The following is an 18,126-nucleotide window of genomic DNA, read 5'->3' on the forward strand; positions in this document are numbered from 1 at the left end:
AAAGCCATTAGAAAAAATCCTTCAAATTACTTCATCAAATGGTAAAACCAGAAAAGTAACATACTATTTGTAAAGTAATTAGTAAGAAAACAGTCAGGGAAACAACTTATAATAACTGACAATCTAAGTCTTTCAGAGAATGATAACAGTAAAGGAGCTAAAAAATATCTAAATTACTGACCCCGCAACGTAATTGGTGTAAGACACTTGTGTTCTCAAACTTTTGTGGTAAATTCAAGGAATTTGGCTTGACGCATCGAATGTAATGAGGCTCTGTTGTCTTGAGTGTTTCCATAAGTGATTGAAGTTGTTGCTTTGGTGCCCATCCAACAAAGACAAGAAACAGAAAATATCAGCACCATGAATTCTTATTCTTTAATCTCTTTTCAAATTATCTTAATTTCAATAACACCCAAAAGGTGATAGAAATGTACACCTTAAATCTGGAAGCCACAGAAGAAAACTTGTAGGATGACCTTGAAGATTCCTCCGGTAAAGAAGGAAAAAGACCAGACACAAAAGAGCATTTTGAAGACGATAATACATTACAATGCTCTAGAACTACATAATCGCGATTTTTGTCTAAAAATGTGTCTGTATGGTATGTGACCTACATAAAAATATCGGAAGATATTACATTATGAGATAGATATACTTTGCCAGACAGGAGGATGTGTGGCAACGCTAAATCACCTTTCCAGCATAATGAGAAACAGTAAAATCTGTTTCTGAAAACTTCTCCTTTCCAAACCTAGTGTGGCACAAGAAGTGCTTAAACAACTTGGTTGAGAATGTTTCGTGCGTTGATTTTGGAAACATGCTGAAAGAAGATAAATTCAGGACTGAATATAACTTGCAAGAGTGCAATGTATAAATACACCATTTCATAAAGCAAATAAATTGTACCAAGCTTCATCTAACAGGGCAATTATACCAATGGGCTTCTGCAAAAAGAATGCGACGAGAAACCAATAAGAAACTTAAATCCAGAGAAAAAAAGCTACATCCTCATCAGTATGATGCAAACTCAACTTCAGTTCCAAACGAAGCTACGTGATTTTTTTTTAAATGATATTGGTCAAGTAAACTCTAGATATGCAGGTTTTACTAGCTTATTGTTGAAATTCGAAAGAACCCAATCCAATACTTATCCAAAGCCACCATTCCAAGTAAGTCATATAAATTGAGAGAAATTAAAACAGTAGATATAAAACACAGAATAAGACAACGGTTCTATCCCATTTATCTCAGATAGTGTCACGTGGCTCCAACCCCCTAAAATGCTATTGCGATATAGCTGATAGCGGGATAGCCGCTATTGCAAAGACTAAAAATCAGTGTGCAAAGTCAACATAAATACTCAAAAATAGAAATGTACACCGAAAATCCAGAGAAATAAAACTTTAACAGAGAAAAAAATTAACAGAACTGAAGTAGGAAGAACACATTGTTTGTGAGCAAAAACAAACAGAATGAAGAGCATAACAATTTTTGTGAGCAAAAACATAATAGATTGAAGAACTTAATATTATTCTTTGAAGAGTCCGAATTGACATGTATACCCTTAAAAAGACAGGTTTAAAAAAGGGTTGTGAGGAATTCACCCTGAAACCCTAATAGCGGTTTGGGGCTGCAATAGCGATCGCTACAAACGCTATTGTTGATAGAGGCTCACGGGCCAAAAGGGTTGCACCGAACCCTACCACCACTACATTATTCTGCTATATCACGGTATTGACAACTTAGCAAACGTTCTGATGCTTTGTTGTATGGCTAAGCAATTACCGTTCTGATTTATATCCTCCTTTTTCAATTTCAATAGTCATGACCTACTGTAATAAGTTGACTACAACTCATAATTTGCTGACAATGCTTCAGCCAACAATTCGGGTACATATATTCTAATATGCATAAAACAAGCAATATGTATGAAATGCATACTAGAAACGTGAATTGAGAAAACCTCCAACTAAAGAAGAAATTAAATAAAAACAACCTTTTCAATTAAATCTAAAACATCTTGGTTGTCTATAAACTCAATGTAACTCCATTTAATTTCTTCTTTTCTGTACTCCGCTTGCTCCATCTTGAATACATGCTGGAAAAATGACAAGAGACAAAGAAGCTATAAGAAGATGACGAAGTGAAAACAATATCAAGATTCAGATCAAAACACCAGGGAACTAACTTGGTGAAAGCAATTAACATGCATAACATAATTTCATACCTCATTAAAGTGTTGTTGAAGCTTTTCATTTGCAAAATTGATGCAGAATTGCTCAAAACTGTTGATGAAAATGTTTCCGGGTTGAGAAAGGAAACTACCATAACATAGTTACCAGTTTAAAACTACAACAGCTACCAAAGCTTTTCCCCACTTAGTGGGGTCAGCTACATAGATCAAAGTCAAACAGGACCACATTATGCTATCATAAACCAAGCTTAATAACATATCATCTTAATCCATATCCTTCTTGGTGTTTTGATCCACAATTTTCTTCAATCTTCCTTATCAAGGCTTACGGATCTTCTCCACACATATCCAAACCACCTAATATCTTTTTTTGAAACATAAGTGTTACTCCAATTTTCTCTCATGCATTCATTCCAAATGATATATTGTTATTATGTGAACACTGATGACTCATGCATTATAATATTCTCACTTCTCTAAGACTTCAACACTAAATAAATTTATTTTCTTGTTGGCTCTTTACCGCCAAGCTAACCATTATATAGCAATGTAGCATAATAGGTGTTATAGTTGTAAACTAAGATTTTACATTAAGCTTGAGAGGTGATTTATATCACATTACGCCACAAGTACTTCTTTACCTCATACACCCTGTTTGAATCCTAAAATTGACATCTCCCACTATATTCTCATCATTTTCTATAATGGATCCTAGGGCGTCAAACTGTATGACCAGTGATATGGCTATATGATCCAACTTTTGCCTCTTAGCTAGAACTAGAGGCTTCATACCAAACTTACATAGTTAGATTCCATTACCCCATTTTACATCTATTAATTCAAAATAACAAGGGGTTATAAGGTTGGCTTAGTGAATGGGGTGGGGTAGTTAAGGAGTCTAGTGATAAGGAGATAGAGGGCTCTATCACCGCCCACAGCATAACACTACTATGTACTAACATACTACTCCCTCCGTCTCATAAAAAATGTCTTATTTGAACAATTCACGGTTCTTAAGGAAATGATTAGATGTGTTGGTTTTGATGATAAAACTAATATCATTTACTAGAATACCCCTATTAAATATAGTTAAAAAAGTGGTTGGATAAAGTGAACATTAATAAATAGGGGTATGATAGTGGAAAAAAATAATAAATGTTGCATTGATATTGTAAAAGGACAATTATTTTGAGATAAAGAAAAAATGCAAATGAGACTCTTTTTATGAGATGGAGGGAGTAGCATTTTTCTTTTAAAAATTTCAAAATAACAGCAACAGATAAATAAAATCTAATAGTAGAATACAGAAAAATCTAAGAATAGTATTAATCAAGTGTCATAGTGTTATTTTTTCAATAACTGAAAGTACTATAACTTACACAAACACCAGAGAAATGGAAAGTAGAAATATATGCCTGACCCAAGCACCATGATATTCTAATACGTCAAATACACGGCTAAGTTAACAGTCCACATAACCAAAAGAAAATTCGATCTACAAGAGAAAAAAAAAGTATGTATTTGAAAACATCTTACCTGTTATCCTTAAAAGACTCAAAACCATATATATCCAATATTCCAATTTGCATCCTGGAATTGATATCTTGCCCAACCGCTTTATTAATCTTATCAACAAGCCTGGTAGAACAACAAAAAATAAACAGAACTCTCACCCCAATTTGTGCATGATAAAAAATAATATTAAGTTGAACAATTTGACATTGATAATGAGCATACCAATCAAACAAACGGGCATAGACAGTTTTCGCCATAACATCCCTGCCAGCTACAGCAGCATTACGATCAAGAGCTTTGACAATATTTCCTTCACGGGTTTGTATTGAACGAGTGCATAATGTTGCTTGCAGTAGGTTCAGATCACACCTAAAGAGAGAAAAATAGTAGCCACTTTATTAGGTTTACCAAAGGATGAAAACTTCTGTGAAATTATTATCAGTCATTAAATATCAAGGAGAAAAAACCAAACATCCAACACATTTAGGTATTTTTATCATCTGTACAATACTACAAAAATATTAGGCCCTACCTAATCGCACAAAATCTAATATCTCAAGGGACAACAGAAACCAATGCTAAATTTTCTAAAGCTTGATCTCTTTCATGGTCATATCTGATTCCAAATACCTAATACAACATATCGTAGAAAAGAAAATATACTCAATAATAGTTGGAAATATACTCAATAATAGTTGGAAAATCAAATGGTATTTGATATACATCCTTGGAACTTCTTAGTTATCTATATTCTCTCTATCTATATATATAACTTATAAGGTCTTCTTCATATTCTATATTTGCTCCCCTCTCATTAGCTTCAACCAGTGTCTGCTGCAAGCCATCAACTGGATTAGTCACTAATTGCCATTGTCACTAATACACAACTCTCCATTAAAAGCAATGTCTAGATATTGTGTGTGTGAGAGTGAGAGTGAGAGTGAGAGAGTGAGAGTGAGAGTAATGTCTAGATATTGTGTGTGTGAGAGTGAGAGTAATGTCTAGATATTGTGTGTGTGAGAGTGAGAGAGTGAGAGAGTGAGAGTGAGAGTGAGAGTAATGTCTAGATATTGTGTGTGTGAGAGTGAGAGAGTGAGAGAGTGAGAGTGAGAGTGAGAGTAATGTCTAGATATTGTGTGTGTGAGAGTGAGAGAGTGAGAGTGAGAGTAATGTCTAGATATTGTGTGTGTGAGAGTGAGAGAGAGTGAGTGAGAGTGAGAGAGAGAGAGAGAGTGAGAGAGAGAGAGAGGTCTCCAGCCTTATTTTCCCGCCTAAAATCCCTTTGGTAACTGTAATATAATTGTTGTAAATATTAGATTGTAAATAGTAATTATTTCTATTAGTAATGAGGCCCATTAGTCAAAGCCCATTAGGTCTTCTATTCTCTCTTATTTAAACCACGTAGATGTAACATGTAAGAATCACTTTTTAATATATCAGTAAAATATTTTATAACATGGTATCAAGAGCTCCCGATTTTGGGGGATTCGCTTCCGCCTAAACCCTAGCCGCCTTGTAGCGGAGTTTTTTTTTACTACAGTTTGCAGTTTGTTGTTGTTTTTGGGTGTTTGGGTCATTGTTGTTTTGCGTGCTTCTTGTTTTTGTTCACTCATCTTTGAAACCCTAACCCATCCTGTTTCTTGGTTTGGTTTCTCTCGATTGTCCTTTCAATGGCTGAGATTATTAACGATCAACCACCTCCACCTCCACCTCCACCTCCCACAAATCCACAAGCCCCATTTAATGCTAAGGATTTTGTCGTTCAAAAAGGTTATTGGCTTACCGGCAAAAATTATTTTCAATGGTCTCAGTTCATCAGACACACTCTTAAATGTTGCGACATGCTTGATCATATTGAAGGAAATCCTCCTCTGGTTACTGCTCCTAACTTCCCTTCCTGGGATAAAGATGATTCTGCTATTATTACTTGGCTTTGGAACTCCATATCTCCAGAAATTAGTAGAAATTGCATGTATCTCTCAAGTGCAAAGGCAGTTTTGGAGTATCTTCGTCGCAGTTATTCCATGAAACAAGATATGTCTGCTTGTTATGATTTAAAGAGGAAAATCTTCAACACTAAGCAGGGAAATCTTTCGATCACTGAGTATTTTGGAGTTCTCAATGGTTTTTGGATTGAGTTGGATCAGTATCAGAATTTGAAGATGGAGTGCAGCAAGGATACTGCCACCTTGAATACTGTTGTTGAGCGGGATAGGATCTTTGATTTCCTAGCAGGCCTTAATGCTGAATTTGACCCTATTCGGGTGCAGATTTTGGGTAAGGAAAAATTTCCTGATCTTAATGAAGTTTTTTACACTGTCCGTAGTGAGGAAACCCGTCGTCAAGCTATGCTTCATGAACAGCCCCCGGATGTGTCAGCATTAGTAGCTAGCAAAACAACAAGACAAGGATCACCACCATCATCATCCAAGAATGTTCGTGACAAATTCTATTGTGAGCATTGTAACCGATCAGGGCATACAAAGGATAGGTGTTTCAAACTTCATGGGAGGGAGCAGGTTCTTAGCCGAGGTGGCGGTTCTCGCAACATGCACCAGTATCAGGCACATGTTGCTACACATGTCCAGGATACTGAAAGCTTTGAAAAGAGGGGAACTGATCTTTCCTCCTTCAGTCAGAATGATGTGGAACGGTTGAAATCTATGCTTGACTCCATGAGTAAGCCTTCTGGTTCTGGGTCTCTAGCAGTTACTGGTAAGAGTTTGTGTTCCCGATCTCTTACTGTTTGTGGTAATATTCCTAAGAATGCGTGGATTCTTGACTCTGGTGCTACTAATCATATGACATTTGATTCCACATTATTATGCTCTTATACCACACCTTCGAGTATTCCTTATATCACTGTTGCTGATGGCTCTCATGCTTGTGTTGTTGGCACTGGAAATATTGACTTGCAACCTCCATTCCAGTTGCAATCTGTGCTTCATGTTCCCACACTTTCCCACAATTTAATTTCCATCCATAAGCTTACCCGTGATCTGAATTGTAAAGTTATTTTTTCTATGTCCCATTGTGTTTTTCAGGACCTTACCACGGGGCAGACGATTGGAATTGCTAAGGAAAAGGAAGGGTTATACTACTTCTCTGATGACCATCCAAAGGTGTTGTCCTCCTGTTTCCAGTCTCAGTCTTCCTCTTCAGCCTCACAAATTTGGCTTCAGCACAAGCGTCTCGGTCATCCTCCATTTTATATAATTAAGTCTATGTTCCCGTCGTTGTTCTTACACCATTCTGTTGAGTCTTTTAAGTGTGATGTTTGTCAGTTGGCAAAACACAATCGTGTATCTTTTCCTTCCAGTTTTAATAAAAGTGATGAACCTTTTGATTTGATTCATTCTGATGTTTGGGGACCTGCCCCTACCTCTAATATTTTTGGTGCAAAATGGTTTGTCTCATTTATTGATGATTGTACTCGGGTAACTTGGATTTTCTTGATGAATACTAAATCCGAAGTACCACAAATATTTATCCAATTTTATAATATGGTACAAACGCAATTTGGGAAAGGCATAAAAAGAATTCGTTCTGACAATGGTAAAGAATATGTCAATCATACCTTTTCCAACTTCACTAGTAAACATGGCATTCTCCATGAATTCACATGTGTTGACACCCCACAACAAAACGGTGTCGCAGAAAGAAAAAATCGTCATTTACTTGAAGTTGCTAGATCTCTCCTTTTTCAAATGTCTGTTCCTACCTCTTATTGGGGTGAGGCAATTCTTACTGCTGCCTATCTGATTAACCGGGTCCCATCTCGAGTGTTAGGTAATCAAAGTCCTGCCCAATTTATGCTTTCACGTTTTCCATCTGTTCCTATCTTACACACTCTTGAGTCTCGCATTTTTGGTTGTGTTGCTTTTGTTCATGTTCACAAACAATATCGCAACAAATTGGATCCCCGTGCTATCAGATGTATCTTTCTGGGTTATGCACCCAACAAAAGAGGGTACAAATGTTATCATCCTCCGAGTCGAAAATTCTTTGTCTCCAAAGATGTCACCTTTCATGAAAATGTGTCATATTTCACTCGTTCTCAGTCTCAGGGGGAGAACATAAGTGACTTAGAGTCAGAGTCAGAGTCTGAGTCCGAGTTTCTGATCCTTGGTCCTAGCCTCCCTAGAACACCTATCAGTGTTCCCTCTCTTGAACCCGAGTTGTCACCTAGTTTGAGTTTGAGTCCTAGTTCAACACCTGAATCTGAGCCAGTAAGTGTTCCTGGTCCTTCAAGGCCTTCTGTTTTACAGGAATCAGCACCTCCAGCACCAACTCTAGTGTATCAGAGAAGAAGTAAACCTGACCTTCTCCAGAAACAAATTCAATCGCCTGAACCGGAGGTAAGTACTGAAAATGATTCCTCTAGTGATGATTGTGCCATTTCTGATACTTGTGACACTAATCCAGTTGATTTACCCATTGCTTTGAGGAAGGATAAAAGATCTTGTCCCTCCCTATATCGACACCCTATCTCTCAATATGTCTCCACTAAACATCTTTCCACACAATATCAAAGTTTTGTTGCAGCTGTTGATTCTGTGAAAATCCCATCATCTGTTGAAGAAGCATTGCAAAATAAAAATTGGGTCCAAGCTATGGATGAGGAAATGAGAGCACTTGAAAAAAATGGTACTTGGGAGATTATTGAAAGGAAAAGAGACAAAAGTCCAGTTGGATGCAGATGGATCTATACTGTAAAGTACAAATCCGATGGTACACTTGATCGGTACAAAGCAAGACTAGTGGCAAAAGGTTATACTCAGACGTATGGTATTGATTATGAGGAGACATTTGCCCCAGTGGCAAAGATGAATACTGTTCGAATTTTACTATCTCTTGCTGCTTCATGTGGATGGGAATTGCAACAGTTTGATGTTAAAAATGCGTTCTTGCATGGAGACTTAGAGGAAGAAGTGTATATGGAGATTCCACCAGGTGTTGGCATAACAAATGGAGCTAACAAGGTGTGTAAATTGAAGAAAGCCTTATATGGACTAAAGCAGTCCCCTCGGGCATGGTTTGGAAGATTCACAAAGGCAATGATGTGTTTGGGCTATAAGCAAAGTCAAGGAGACCACACTTTATTTTTTAAACATTCACAAGGAGGAAAACTGACTGTACTTCTTGTTTATGTTGATGATATTATTGTTACAGGAGATGATTTGACTGAGAGACATTTCCTCAAAGAGAAATTATCAGCAGAGTTTGAGATGAAAGACCTTGGGCAACTCAAGTATTTCTTGGGAATTGAGGTAGCCTACTCAAAGCAAGGCATCTTTATTTCTCAAAGGAAGTATGTGCTTGATCTTTTGCAGGAAACTGGCAAACTTGGATGCAAACCTGCAAGTGTTCCCATTGAACAAAATCACAGGATAAGCTTTGAGGAGGAAAGTGACAAAGTTGACAAGGGTCAATATCAGAGATTAGTGGGAAAATTGATTTACTTGGCACACACTAGACCAGATTTGGCATATGCAGTCAGTGTGGTGAGCCAATTCATGCATGATCCGAGGGTGAGACATTTACAGGCTGTAGACCGCATTCTACAATATCTTAAAGCAACTCCAGGGAGAGGACTTTTGTTTAAAAGAGGTGGAAATCTAACTATGGAGACTTACACTGATGCAGATTATGCCGGATCAGTGAGTGACAGAAGATCTACGTCAGGCTATTGTACTTTTCTGTGTGGTAACCTTGTAGCTTGGAAGAGTAAGAAGCAAAGTGTAGTTGCTCGATCAAGCGCCGAGGTAGAATTTAGAGCTATGGCATTAGGAATTTGTGAGCTATTGTGGATGAAACAAATTCTAGAAGACTTAAAGATACAATGTGAAGGTCCTATGACATTGTTTTGTGACAATAAATCGGCTATTAGTATTGCTCATAATCCTGTTCAGCATGACAGGACTAAACACATTGAGATTGACCGACATTTTATCAAAGAGAAGTTGGATAGTGGACTGATAACTACATCTTACGTTCCTTCCGGGCATCAACTGGCAGATGTGTTAACAAAAGGCTTACCAACAGAAAGATTCAGGCAACTTACTTGCAAGCTGGGAATGATAGATATCCATTCACCAGCTTGAGGGGGAGTGTTGTAAATATTAGATTGTAAATAGTAATTATTTCTATTAGTAATGAGGCCCATTAGTCAAAGCCCATTAGGTCTTCTATTCTCTCTTATTTAAAGCACGTAGATGTAACATGTAAGAATCACTTTTTAATATATCAGTAAAATATTTTATAACAATAATCTTCCATATCAGCCCTACATGCTATGACATTTTCATTTTGCAACTATATCCTGTATCGAGAGTATTCAGAAACATGAAATAATATCTCGAGGGTTTTTCTTTGATTTTGCGCATTTGGCTCTCCTACATTAATATTGTTGGAGTATGTCACACAACACTGTCACAAGAAAGATATCACAGTTCTAGCTAGTAGGATATGATACCATGTCAAGAAATATTGGTTTTTTATTTGATCATATATTCCTCGATAAATAAACTTGTTAACCACTATTATTTACAAATTGATTCAGGCTTCGAATTAAATGGAATTCTAAATATATATGAATAGTAGATTGATTCCTATACCTAGTCTTTTTTAATATAATAGGAAATAAATAACGGCAGATACCTTATAAACAACAAGACATTCAAATTCAAATATGATTTATACAAAGTAAATAATGCTCTAAAAATAACATTAACTACCTACTTGAAAAGATTAGCAGCCATCTGCAAATGAAATATTGATTTCTCATCCTTTAATATTGACGAGTCGTGCTCTTTCCCAGGAGAAAATTCAACATTTCCAAGATGTAAAATTGCTGCTAAGGTGCAAAAGATAGCTTCCTGATAATAGAGAGAAAGGATAACTATAAGGGAAGGTTGTAAACAAATTCATGAAAGCATACAATAAAGCAAGAAATGCACTAGTGGGTGACATCATTACACCTGATCCTCGTGACTAATGCCAACAATATCCATTGATCTTCTCGTCTTTATGTATTCTTCGGCACTGCTAACACCATCTAATTCATAAACTTTACTTTGATTCAAATAGTGGAAGTGGCTCGGATGTCCTAACTTATACTTCTCTGCATCCTAAAAATGAGGCATTCCAATTAAGAAAGAAGTACAACAATTAGTACATTGACCGAAACAAAATAAAAACATAATACTGAATTTGCAAAATATAGCATTATGATGCAAAACTAACACCAAAATATATGATCAAATATATACTTCACCAAAGATCAAGTACCCTTTCAGATGCACACAACTGATAAAAGCAGTGATAATTTCTTTCAGGATGTGTAGTCTGCACTACTCGTGATCTTTCCAATAAGTAAGTTCTAATTGCAGCACCAGATATTTTACCCTTTGAATCAAACTGAATTTCAACGAACTTCCCAAAACGGCTGCAATGGAACAAAAATAGGAATAACATGGGTCTATCAGCAATAACAATTTCAGTGGAAGGGTATGTTACATGCTACACTTTAAAAAAATGGTTTCCATTAAGATGTAAAATGTGTTAACTCATAACACGGAGAGGCTGATAAATCCACTGGATAACACTTCAGAAAAACTAAAATTATTTAATAAAACAAGAAAAAAACCTATATAGTATTTTTCAGTTTCACCTACTTAAACATCAAACTTCAAACTTCAAACTTCAACACATATTCCTACTTTCAAAACTTGAATTCAATCCCTAATACACACATACGCAAGGACATTTGTTTTCTATAACAACCCATAATTCTCTTCTAAATTAATTTACATACTTTTAGATTATAAATGGTACAGTCACTAACCATTATACTAGCAAACTTGGACACCTAGAATGGCTGGCAGCCCATAAGATTTTCTTTTAATTGTTACATTATAGTCTTTCCATATATTAACCTTAGTTCAACAGGATCTAATCTATAGGCTCATACTATTGCATCCTTGGTTTTAAAGGAGACAGGAATAAACCATGTTTCCATAACATTCAAATCTGGTTCTAAATGGATCTGATAGAGACAAGAATGAGAATGGGACTATCATAGACATAGTAATGTAAATAGAAAGCTCTAGATGAATAAAAAGGTAAGACCGGATCATAAGTCAGACAAAAGACTCAATATTATTTTTCTTATAATCTAAGAGGTGAGTGAGAAAGAAAAAAAAACTAGAGATTGGTAAAATATGTAAACTAAGAGCTGAGTTAACCTTGAATTGTCATTTCTGACGGTCCTTGCATTGCCAAATGCCTCTAACAGTGGATTCGACTGAGTCAATAAAAAAAGTGAAATTAGCACCCCATATTGATGCATAAATAAAATAAAAATTCAAAGTGAATTAAACACCTAGCAATGATAGCTTACCTCAAGAACTTTTTGTTCAACTGATCTATCATCACAAACAGCACGCCCGCCAACAAAGGTAAGATACTGCATAATTAATTTTGTTGTTTCAGTTTTCCCAGCACCACTTTCACCACTGACCAAAATAGATTGGCTATGACCTTCATTCATCATTGCTCTAAATCATGACCAACAGAAACTTACAAACTTGAAACATGAAATGGCATGTAGTAAATACAACAAAAAAATTAAATACAATGTGAACGGGAACACCAAAACCAAACACACACCAACCTATACGATGCATCAGCAACGGCGAATACGTGTGGACTGAGTTCACCAAATGGAGCTCCCTTATACTGCTCCATCATGTGGTTATTGTACAAATGAGGAAGCTTTGTGAACGGATTAACAGCAATTAAAATGCTCCCAGTATATGTCTAACAAAGACAAAAAGAAAGTCAGAAAAAACTGACAAACTAGTACATAATGCATTTTATGGCATGTCATAAACAGTGCCCACAAAAAAATTAACATAATAAATTCTATACTGTTTGGTAAATTAGGTCAATTTCATTGTATGAAATTACCAAAAAGGAGAAGAAAGTGTTTAGAGTTATTAATTATACACTAGTTTAGGCATTTGTAATGCACACATGAATGTGATAACCCGCAATAAAAGGTCTTCATAAATAAAAGCATTAATTTCCTAAACAAAGAGTGACAATAAAGCATGTTTTCTTGTAGGATACTATTATATGATGACCCGGAGGAATGGTGGCAGAGAGCAATATTTCCATACTAAACAAGATTTTCCATAAAATAACAGTATTCACATGCATAACCTAGTAATGCAAATGCAAGCAAGCTATCATTTCACTAATGTACCAATCGATAACTACAAACACGGCTCACCAAACACCAATTAGAATTTCCCATATTCATAAAGTGCAATAACACAATTCTAGACTCAAGTGCATTTCACCAATAAATAAAGATAGTAAAAGTAGAAAAATAAGCTCAAGTAGAATCTTAATCGGCCATCTAGATACTAAAAATCCCAACACGAAACACTTACATATATATCATTAAGCATGTATCTTCTCCGAATATTGTACAACACCCCTGGTTCATTCAAATAAGCCAGCCTCGTCATATCTTCGACTCCACCGTGCTCATCTTCATCCGCATCCCTAGGAAACAATTTCTCCGGAGCAACAACAACAACCTGCTACAACGCCAGTTACAAAACCATCATTCAATCGAAACAGTAAGAATCAGTCGCAAACGCAAACAGAATAGATAAGGCGGAAACAGAATAATCACCTTGTTGGCGGAATCCGTTTCAACGCGAACTTGCTTTTCGGAAGATTCGAGAACTTCAGCGGGTAACCAAGCAAAGTCCCTGTCAGGAATCCAAACCTTGGAGCCCTTGCGCAAACTCATGATGAATTGCTGAAAATGGAGAAGAAAGCGAGAAGAATGGTTGAAAAGTGAAACCCTAGGCTTATATGTGGCGGAAGAGATGTTAGAGAGAGAAAGAGAGAGAGGAAGAAAACAGAATATAGAGAGAGAGATGGAGTGAGAGTTACGGGTTGAAGTGTTTCCAATGAAATTTGGGTTCCCGCCCTAACGGGTACAACAATGAGTCAAAAAATGGGGAAACTGCTCAATATTTATATCGTATTCGACACGTCACCATCGTACCCACTCTCGATCAATTTTTTCTTATCCTTTTCTGTTTTCCTTTACGGCTTCACTCCACCGTAACAATTTTTGTTTTTTCGGAATCATTAGGGGACAATTAACACTGTAAAAGATAGATTATTACTAGGTTCTAAATTTGAGTACCGCTATTATTTTTGGGAGGTATAAATGCTTTTGAGTGTTTTTTTAAGAATTCTTTAAATGATAGTATCCTTAAGAAAAATGTTAGAAAGACCCTAACTATTAACGCAAATTTGAAATTTGGGTTATTTTATATAAACATAAAACGATGTTATTTTAACAAATTTTCTTTGTGATACTTTGAAAATTTATGTAAAAAGTTATTAAATGTAAAGAGGAGAGTTGGATAGGAATGGCAAGGCAAATCACCATTTATTGTGAAATTAGGGTGAATTATGTATTTGACTTAAGTAGCTTACCTAGTTGATTTATAAATGATAAAGAAATATGTTTAGTCTCTTATTTACATATTTTTTAATTTAAACTTATTATTTTTACTCAAAAATACCACTTGTTTTTAAGTTCTATAAATATCTAATTATCGTTTTGTTCTATTAATTTAATTTCAAAACTCAACTTTGTCTCTCATCTTTAAAAATAATGTCAATAGCATCCATTAAATTAAGTTTGATAGTACAAATCAGTTATTTGTATTCAATATGTTTGGGTGGTGTAATTCAAAACTTTAGTATATGAATTCTAGATGATTCAAATGTTTTAGTTGAATTGTTTTTATTTAAAAATTGAATAAATCATTTTTATATAGAACATATGAGGTATTTGTACTTATATGATTAAATTGTATTTTTCAAATAGTCAACAACATTGAGTAAAAAAATAGCCAACAGCAAAATTTGTATTTTTAAAATAAAACTTATTTTTATTAATCCTTTTAATAATGTTTTTAAAAATTACTAGAAGGATCCTAATTATTAATACAAAATTGTAATTTTACTAATTTAATATAAAAATAAAAATGATGTTATTTTAATTATTTTTCAATTTGAAAATCGATGTGGGAATTTAGTTATTAAATATAAAAAAAAATGGACAAATCAACTGTTTATTGTGAAAATAAGATAAATTATATTTTTTTAATTATAGTTTATTAATATTTTTAATACATTAATGGTTTACACTTATTAAATTCAATTGATATTTATTTCACTCACTCCTTAACAAGTATATATTCAACCACTTATTTTTATTTTAAGTTTTAATTGAGTCTTTTTATTAAATCACTTGTTTTCAGAAAAAACTTATAAATACTTTATTGGTGTTTTTAATCCCTTCACTTAATTTTATTTATTTTTAAGATATAGTTTAGTATCCTAACTCTAGTCAATTTAATTGATTAAATTAAGTTGTTGGTGCAAAATTAGTTATTCCTTTCAAATATAATAATGATATTAAAAGTTAGAGTATTTTAGGTGAGATATTTAGAATAAATTAAATTCAAATTTTTACTCATATTTTCTATATTTTCACGTGATCCTTATCTTATATTTTAACTTAGTTTATAGTCTATAAATTAAATCAATTTCGTCTGCAAATGGAAGCACAATCATACAGAAATAGATCTAAAATTCTACATAAATCCATCTTCATCTTTAAGTTTATTCACTTCGAAGAAATCTTGAAAACCTTCATCCGAACCTTCTACATTGAACAATCTTCATCACAGTCCATTGAAGCATTGCTCAGTATCATTACACATCCAAAACACCTGTAATAAACACCTCAAATCACTTACCATTCAATTCAATTAAGTTTGGATTTGAATTTGGAAAATTTGTACAAATTAGTGTAATAGTGGTAGAATCAAATAGATCATAAGGAGTCTAAAATTATAAAGAAAACTAAATTTGGTACCTGGTCGGAGCTTGATCGGAATATGTATTTGTCGTTGGAATCTTCATTGTTGTTCTTGGTGTTCTTCACTCAGGTATTCTCTAATACCCATGATTATGTGAATTTCTTTGTACCATTGGCTTTATGCACCATCACACATCAATAACCCTAAATCAATTACACAAAAACATGTTAAATTGTAAACATTTTAGATATCTAGGGTTCCATGTTCATAAGTGTTCATGAACACTCAGGAACATGAACCTTGATCTGATGAATCTAATGTGTTTTCAATAAACTAGCATACCAATCCATTCGTAATGTCATGCTAGACATGATTACATGTTTAATTTTACTTGAAACAGTGGTATGTAGCCAGATCGAACTCACCATTTTTTAATATTTGAACCTTCGGATTTGCCAAAATTGTTGATTCATGTGTATTTGGTTGTTGATTTACGCTCGAATTCTATTTGTGATCCCTGATTATTTCGTTTCCAGCTAAGTTTCATGTTGGTTTTGAGTTTTCGCTTGAATGTTCATTTTGTTTAAACCCTATGTACGGGTGTGAGAGAGAGAAAAGATTCATTTTTTTAGATCAAATGAGGTTCATTGATCTCATCTGTTTTTGCCTCATTTTGACTTTGATCTAATAACCATGTGGTCTAATCAGATTCGTCGGATCTTAGCCTTAGGGTGTCCTTGTATAGGGAGTTCCATAATAGTCCTGAAACCAATAGTCTAGGAAACGTGATGAGTGAAAATATTCGGTTGTGGGTTGAAAGGACATGGGTAGGAAAAAGAAAATAATGACTCTGACGTCACCAGAAAAGTTGGAGAAACTGAAAAGTTTTGCTAACATTGGGACACTTAGCACAATGTCAGGGTTACTAAGGCGTCGAAACAAGGTCTCAAAAAATGTCTTTTTCTCATAAGTGTCGAAAATAACATTTTTGGGGGGCAATTTGTTAGCTCATATCTTCGACGCTCATTAAGAATTACCAAAATTAGAAACCATATGTACAGCTACTTTTCGACCAAGAAGTGGTATTCGACCAGCCGGAGATTATTCGACTGGGCAAGGTTAATAAGGATCAGTATGCAGTTGAGATTCCAGAAAAGGGCTCTTAAAGACGGTTGAAAATGATTTTCGATCAAAGATTCAAAATTCAAATAAGGGAGGGAACTTTGCCCTCATCAGAAACCGTTGAGAGCACACGTGGAGCATAGTGGATAAATACGCACATGCAAGGCACCATGTGTCTCGATGTGATTGAAGAACCATCAGAAATGATTATCTCGGTCCAGTATAAATATAGGTCTTAGTGTTAGAAAAGTGTGTGTCAAAGTATATACAAAAAACTGTAAATTTACCAAGTACTCCTGTGAAGAAGAATCGTAAATCACAGAATGTATGTTTGTTTACACCATTGTTAGTTACTTCAAAGCAATATAAATTTATCCTTACTTTTTTTTCCATAAATATACTTCCTTACTTCTTCATTCCAAACACTTTCCTTTTACTTTGTCATTTACAGTTTTAAGATTTCCTTGTTTTTTCCTTGCTTTCAACATTTACTTTACAGTCTTAAGATTCTCTTACTTTCGACATTTACTTTGTCATTTACAAATCCTTTACAATTTCTCTCGTTCATGTCACCATTTTTATTAGTTTTTAAACTCTAATTTTGCGCTTATTGAGCATTCGTTACTATCAAAATTCATTTTTAAAAACAATTAGCACATGTCCTAGGATCAATCTGATCGATCCTGCAAGTAACCAAATTTAGAAATTTGGAAGATCAACGGTTGTTTACCGATTTTCAAGATAAACACTCGTGTTATTGGACGATTGTTCTCCATTGTTGTTGTTATTTATGGGATTCTCCATTCTCTTAACGTATCTCATCACTGGCTTTCTAACGTCTTTTTTGATTATCCTAACACTCCTCAATTTCATGCACACTAAAAAATTTGATAAGTTTCACAAACGAATAACTTATGCAACAAAAAAAATTAAAAAATTCCGCACAAATAGTCTCACTGGACGTGCCAATTTTTTTACTGTGAAATTTAGTAAATTAAAACAAGTTTGATTTCACTTAAGGAATTAAACTCTAAAAGATCTCAGGATATATTGCGCAAAAATCATAAGTTTGAAACATATTGACATTTAAAGTTGAAAGTAAAAGATTTGAAAATAACTTCAAAAAGCAGTAAATGATTTGAAAGTAAATAAATTAATTCATAAAGTGGAACACAAATAGATACATTCTCAAAACACTATTTTCTCACTAAACACTTGGATACTTCGAGTTTTTAGAATTTGTGTAAAATTGCGGACACCTAAAACTACAAGTGAACACTTTTAACCGTCTACAACGGTCGACATAACAAATTACGCCATGTCTTCGTCTTCATGCAATCTTCGCTTTTGATAGGCTTCTACGTGTTCTGT

At 34.6% G+C, this 18,126-nt stretch overlaps 1 protein-coding gene across 2 annotated transcripts in view; it reads right to left on the reverse strand.

Annotated features, from left to right (window-relative positions):
• The window catches only part of LOC127087858 (myosin-15), a 35,828-nt gene extending 22,088 nt beyond the window's left edge, over positions 1–13,740 (reverse strand). For both annotated transcript variants that reach the window (XM_051028779.1, XM_051028780.1), the window contains exons 1-16: positions 13,416–13,740; positions 13,168–13,317; positions 12,384–12,529; positions 12,111–12,267; positions 11,956–12,014; positions 11,000–11,156; positions 10,690–10,839; positions 10,451–10,587; positions 3,932–4,078; positions 3,731–3,832; positions 2,228–2,285; positions 1,997–2,098; positions 907–944; positions 694–820; positions 437–610; positions 182–313 (exon numbers count right to left, since the gene is read on the reverse strand). In XM_051028779.1, the coding sequence (XP_050884736.1) occupies positions 182–313; positions 437–610; positions 694–820; positions 907–944; positions 1,997–2,098; positions 2,228–2,285; positions 3,731–3,832; positions 3,932–4,078; positions 10,451–10,587; positions 10,690–10,839; positions 11,000–11,156; positions 11,956–12,014; positions 12,111–12,267; positions 12,384–12,529; positions 13,168–13,317; positions 13,416–13,535 (1,956 nt within the window). In that variant the 5' untranslated portion in view covers positions 13,536–13,740. The remainder of the gene's footprint in view (positions 1–181; positions 314–436; positions 611–693; positions 821–906; positions 945–1,996; positions 2,099–2,227; positions 2,286–3,730; positions 3,833–3,931; positions 4,079–10,450; positions 10,588–10,689; positions 10,840–10,999; positions 11,157–11,955; positions 12,015–12,110; positions 12,268–12,383; positions 12,530–13,167; positions 13,318–13,415) is intronic.
• Positions 13,741–18,126: the final 4,386 nt, after the last annotated feature.

Source organism: Lathyrus oleraceus, chromosome 5 (assembly GCF_024323335.1).
Source record: "Lathyrus oleraceus cultivar Zhongwan6 chromosome 5, CAAS_Psat_ZW6_1.0, whole genome shotgun sequence".
Classification (NCBI taxonomy): Eukaryota; Viridiplantae; Streptophyta; class Magnoliopsida; order Fabales; family Fabaceae; genus Lathyrus; species Lathyrus oleraceus.